Below are 6,524 nucleotides of genomic sequence, written 5' to 3' on the forward strand. Positions count from 1 at the left end.
TCTATCCCGTGAGCCAGAACTACACCATAGTGCGACGTCCATGGCAAACCTTCTACAGATGTAATGCCTACCCGACCGTCGTGGTGCAAGCAAAGAATGCCAATGACGTGATACTGACCCTGCAGTACGCAGAGGAGAATAAACTCCAAGTGGCGGTTCGCAACGGAGGGCATTCGTTCGCAGGAATAAGCAGCTCATCTGGCTTAGTCCTGGACGTGTCTTTGATGAAAGACATTCGCGTCACATCAGAAGAAGCCGACCTCCTACCACTAGTGAGAGTCGGCGCCGGTCAGGTGAATTTCGGTGGGTATTACGAACTGGCAAAATTCGACTTAACCCTTCCAGCGGGAGGCTGTCCGAGTGTAGGAATCAGTGGTCTTACTCTCGGTGGCGGCTTTGGCATTTTGTCCAGAAAATGGGGCCTCACATCCGACCAAGTGTACTCCATTGAGGCTGTCGTGTATCAAGACCAATCCTACAAAGCAGTGACAGTAAAACCCGACAATCAGTATAGTGATTTGTTCTTCGCATTCCGTGGCGGCATGGGTGGGAATTACGGTGTCGTCACCAGCTGGACGTACCGTGCCCATCGCATAGAGACCGTCTATACATCCACGTTTAGCCTCGATTTAGTCGCCGCTAGAGCAGCTAAGTTAACATTTGACCCCAACGCTTACAGGCATATTGTAGACGCTATCGGTAACTTTTCCTTCTGGTGCGATATTGTAAGTGACAACACGAATTGCGAGATGGCCATATCAACCACACCATTGCCCACAGTGGATCTTGAAGGACCAGAGGCAGCGATCGCGCAACTGGCCAAAAGCGTCAATCTGGAGACCTACTGCATTTGCAATAGACGCGATTGTAGCGCATGCAGAGAAGAAGTAAACCGGCTGGCGCGCGTGCTGAGAGACGTCGACGCTAGCACACCCTGGAACCTGTACACCTCGGACATTAGCCCCGCAGCGGGCGTACCATGGCGCGAGTATATCTGGACCTTAGCGGGCTGCACCCAGTACTACAACGCTACGCTTTACAGTCGAGGACAGTACCCACCCATTTCGTTGGCGCAAGCTTGCATTGAGCACGCCCAGGCTGCGATCGGCCGAGCTGAGTACAATCGCAAGAAGAGCCTGTTCCTAAGCAAGAACCCTGACTCCAATCTGATGTTGAAGGTACTGGATTGGTTTGATTCGTTCTCCGAAAATATCATCGTCGATACCTACACGGCAGCCAATATAGAGTTTTATTACTGGCGTGGTGCACTTGCTCGCCCGCCTCGGTATGCTGCTGATTCTGCGTGGAGCCATCGCGATGAAAAATGGTTGGTCCACATCACGGGTCGCTTTCCTCAAGACGCCACGCCAGAGACAATTGCGAATGTATACTATGCGTTGGGAATGCTTCATAGCATCTTCCTCAACGCTGAGAAGAGCACCACGACCCGCATTCAGGACTATCAGAATTTCGCGGATGGGTCCCTCAGCTACGAAGGTTGGAGCCACTTCTATTTCGACCCACCTACGATTGAACGCCTATCGAAGATCAATTATAAGTACAATCCCAACGATATCTTTCGCAATGAGTTGTCTGTTCCATTGGACAGGCCTTGCGCATCACGGTCTTCTAGCTCTTCTTCCAGACTGATGTCCGCCGTGTTCATCGTGATGGTTTGCCTCTTGGCAGCCAGCACGTGGTGACATTGTTGACGTACAGAAGTAAGTTTCCTCTTTCCCAGTTCGTTGCGTTATGCATTACACTCTCTATTCTAGCTTTTTCTTACATTGCTAGCAAGTGATGAGTTTCCACCGAAGCCGCTCAAATGATTATATCTCATTCTCCTTGATGTTTAGGAGCTTTAGGAGCTGCATCTGCGCCTTGATCCTTGAAGGGTGGTGGCGTTCCTACGGATGCGGAAAACTCGGCCTCTATCTAGAGAAACCGAGTCTCACGCAAACCGTGAGATTTGTTTTCCTTGATGTTGATCGTGATAATTACATGTATATGCTCTGAGATGGTGATAGGACTGGTGTAGGTTGCACAATTGTGAATGCACATTTTACTGTAGTTTTTTAATGGAAACAAGGACAACGGCGGGTCACAAGTTCTGTGTTAGAGACCTTCGACTAAACCAGGGTTTGAACGGTCAGACGTGCACAAGGTGACCGACATGGAGCACTCGGACATTCCGCATTCTAACGCATACCTTGTGCCTCATCGTATTCCTTGTTACCATTTTAATATGTCCCTTTGCTCACCATCTGATTACTTACTCTAGTATTTGTCAATCATTCTTCTTCAAAATCATGCATTTGGCGACCATGCGACTAGAATGGTAACGCAAGTACACACATGAACACAATGTAGATACGCATCCACAGCACGTTGCCTTTGATTACTCGTCGACGAGCATTAATGTTCATGATAATAATACTTCAAGTAATAATACTATGTTCATACATTTTTTCCCACCGGTTTCGGACAACATTACTCTCTACTTTGGTGTATATGTGTGACACCCAGGCAGGCATAGTGGGATGGTCTAAGACCGTAATTGAGAAGCAGAAGCGGAAGGAATTTTTCCAGCCGTACTGCGACCCACAGTTATTGGGAACTCGTGGCCTCGCACGAGGGTAACATGGATGCAGCTAATGGTATTTCGGGAATTATTATGATTCTTTATTCCACTCCAAACTGAAAACAATAAATTAAAATTTGAGGTTTTACACTAACTCACCGGACTGATCATAGCCAAAGGTAAGCAGAGCATAATTATGCAGGCTTATAATTGGCTCTCCGAAACACTGAATACCAGGAACTCATTCAGTCTCCCACGCGCTGCGCTGCCGCCACCCTATTCACTAGATCCCCGATCTTTGCTGGCTATGTGTTTTGGGAAACATTACCAACGCAGGCCAAGACCAGCCTGCGATGGATAATTTTGTTGCTAAAATCTCTGCTCAATTACAGGTTTCATGTATTTGCATGACATCCTGCTGGTTTGTCTCCTCCTTTGCCTTCTTTGCCTTTATTTGTATTCTTTTACTTGAAGTATCTGTTTTACTACTGTGGTTGGTTTTCACCCTTGTCTCAGTTTTACTGGCCGTCATCATGATGTACCATGAGATAATGATAATATTATAAATACAAAATAAATGCAAAGAACGGAATAATGTAATAATTATTATGGGAAAAAGTAAGGTAGAGAGAGAGAGAGAGAGAGAGAGAGAGAGAGAGAGAGAGAGAGAGAGAGAGAGAGAGAGAGAGAGAGAGAGAGAGAGAGAGAGAGAGAGAGAGAGAGAGAGAGAGAGAGCGAGAGCGAGAGAGAGAGAGAGAGAGAGAGAGAGAGAGAGAGAGAGAGAGAGAGAGAGAGAGAGAGAGAGAGAGAGAGAGAGAGAGAGAGAGAGAGAGGAGAAAGGCGTATGTACCATCACAGGCATTAAATCCCATAGATATCATGACAACAGGTATTGCAAAAGAGGAGCAACCGAAGTTGGCGAGAAATTCAGGCCGGCAAAGCTCATCACTGGGCACAGCCTCCAATGTGTGCCCACAGAAAGATCAAGCACGAATAACCTTAGAAATACCACAGTGTTTCAATTACAAACTAAAGCGAATACAATAACAGACGCAAATACAATAACATACAGAGCATAAGAAGGACCACCAGGAAAAGCGAAGAGCCCTATGCTGTACCCAAAACAGATCTTAGAATGGCCATCGAGCCAAGGATAGCAGCCTGGAGCAGTCATGAAGGTGCCGCTCTTCTCCACATGGCTGCTAAATTGAGGTAGCCGCTTCCTTCGTCAGGCCACCAAAGCACTAACTATGATGAGCACGACGGACACTGCCTCTCGCTGACAAATCTGCCTAGTTTCCACTGCGAGGGGCAAGTACTTTGCTCTCTTCTCAGCATGTTTTAGTGTTACTCTATGATCCAGTGGCACACTGACATCAATAAGTTAGACTGACTTGCCATCGTCCCACACAAGATCCGGCCGATTTGCTCCAACCATCCTGTCTGTAGGGATTGGCATTTCCCACATTAACTTACGGCCTTCACTATCCTCGACGTAGTGTGGCAAATGGACCGGGGAGCAGGAGGCACCAGTTTGTAGCGATGACAGAGTGCCCGGTGGACGATAGCAGCAAGACGACTATGGCGAGTAATGTATGCCGTCCGTGCCAACACGGGGCAACATGCCAAAATATTGTGAACGGTCTCCCCCGAACCTGCGCACAAATGGCACACGTCAACCACGGAAGTGTCGCCAATAACCGACCTCTGGTAGTTCCTGGTATTAACCACCTGATCCTGAGTAGCAAATACGGATTATTATTATTATTATTATTCTCAATTCATGGATGACATGGTGTCAACCAATATTATGAATGAGGGCTACCAGCCATGGAATAAAAGAACAAGAAGAGGCAAAAATGCACGGATGACTCAGTGGATGGACGCAATGTGGGAGACTTTAAGAAGTTGAATGAGAGAGGCATGTCCAATACACCGTCACTCCTCTGCCAATAGCGACCATGCAGCAGGGGCTTCTGCCGCAGAGAAGTTTGTGTTGAAATTCTCCGTAGCCGTGGCTGCCCGGGAGATGATCGACTTTGTAGGCGGAAGATTTTCCTGATGAGCATGCAATGATGCAGAGCAGCAATCAGCGGCAGGTCAGAGTGCACCTGGAGATACCTAGACAGGCGGATGTATTTCCTCTCCAGCAGGTGCTCAACCGATACAATCCCTCGGCCGCCCTTAGATCTCGGCAGGAGAACGCGGATGGTGGAAGATCGTGGGTGGTATGCTCCCACTGCGCGGAGCGCACTTCGGACATTCCTGTCGAATGTTGCAATAGCATCCTTCGTCCATGGCACAATGCACAAGCCATACGACAGTACTGGGATAACAAAAGAGTTAATAGCACGAGAGAGGTTGCAGGCCTTGATTATTAGTATTATTTATTATTATTATTATTATTATTATTATTGAACTCGGATGGACAGCCAAGGACTATTTATAAAAAGTAAAAAAAAGGACCAAGGAACTACAAGTAATAGTTACGCTATAATGTCCACTAACACCACCAGTTACTAAACAATCAGCTCCTGCGATAACATTGCACGACACTGACCGACGGTACTGACGTTCTACAACTAACTGGCTAACAGCTCTAGCACATCTTGGATGCGCACTCCAACAGCCTTCCAACTTACTTGGAAGGTTCTAAGTTATAGGAATAACATAAGGAGGGGAAGGTGAGCGCAACCAAGATAAGTACGAGCTGAAAGTCTCAGCTGTGAAGGACGTTGGCGGATGTTTATGCATGTCGATGACGATACTGGCAAGACCATTGGACAATACGGTCAAACCACGATTCAAGGACGCAAAGCAACATTCCACACAACTTGCGTGGCTCAAAAGATGCAAACCACTGAAGATGTTTGGCTTCATGCTATACAAGGGCACATTTCGCGATGCGACATGGCTGGCCTCTGAAGCAGTTGGCCTCGGCTGTGGTAATCACTCGCGCGCGCTCAACCGAAGACAACGCTAGTCTGGACATCGGTTCCAGTGGAGTCTGGGGAGGTCGGTACGAGTGTTCTCACTTTGATGTTCGGGTATTCAACCCCCACGCCCCGACGGCAAGTCTGGCTTGCCTGCTGTATACAAGCGACATGAACAGGAGAAGCGTCGCCGCTACGAGGAACGTATTACCAAAAGTCGGACACGCCTCCTTCTCACCAGTTGTCCTGTCCTGCACTGGAGGGCATGGCAAAGCTGCGACGGCACTCTATGCTCGGCTGGCATCGATGCTCGCCGACAAGAAGCGGGATCCGGGCCTTGTCACCATCTCGTACATCCGCTGCAAGCTCAGCTTCGCCCTCATTCGTGCTGCTGTTGCTAGTCTGCGAGTAGAGCCATTTTAGCCCTCTCCGTACAGTACTGAGACTGTTTCCACAGCCATTTTAGGTCCCTCGGTATTAGACTGTGTTCACAGCCATTTTAGCTCATTTTCTTCCGGTTGTCAGTGTCAGTGTCAGTGTCGAGGTTGCGCTTGTGTTTATTTTGCCCGTCAAACCATTATACTTACAAGAGGTGCGGCTGGGTTTACTAACCGGACAGGCTTGCTATCTTGATGCAGCATGGCAATAACACCATCGTATCCTGGATGGAAAAATGGAAAGCCCAACCTCGCGAAACCCGAGGCATGTACATTTCCCCTTCCCCTCCCGCTCAACCACTGCATTTTCCCGGTCATCTTATCCCACCCCCATCCTTATTGTGGACCAGCACAAGCACCTTGTGGGTTATCATAGACAAGACAGACAGCTCTCCTGCTCTCCTGGAGCCAACAAGCTTCTTCAAAAGCTACATTGGTCATTGTACATGTACATGTACATGTACATGATTGTACAATGCCATGTAGCGCTTACTTTTCACCAAATACCCAACCTTCTCATCTGATTCTTTCTATACTCTTGCTTCTCCCCCCCTCCCCCCCTTGTTGACCGAC

At 48.1% G+C, this 6,524-nt stretch overlaps 1 protein-coding gene across 1 annotated transcript in view; it reads left to right on the plus strand.

Moving 5' to 3' along the window:
- LOC135823563 (uncharacterized) overlaps nt 1-1,703 on the plus strand; it is a 1,740-nt gene extending 37 nt beyond the window's left edge. The window contains exon 1 of the mRNA XM_065336406.1: nt 1-1,703. This exon is cut by the window's left edge and continues 37 nt beyond it. Coding sequence (XP_065192478.1) covers nt 1-1,703 — 1,703 coding nt within the window.
- The last annotated feature ends 4,821 nt before the right edge of the window (nt 1,704-6,524 follow it).

Source organism: Sycon ciliatum, chromosome 8 (genome assembly GCF_964019385.1).
Source record: "Sycon ciliatum chromosome 8, ocSycCili1.1, whole genome shotgun sequence".
Lineage (NCBI taxonomy): Eukaryota > Metazoa > Porifera > Calcarea > Leucosolenida > Sycettidae > Sycon > Sycon ciliatum.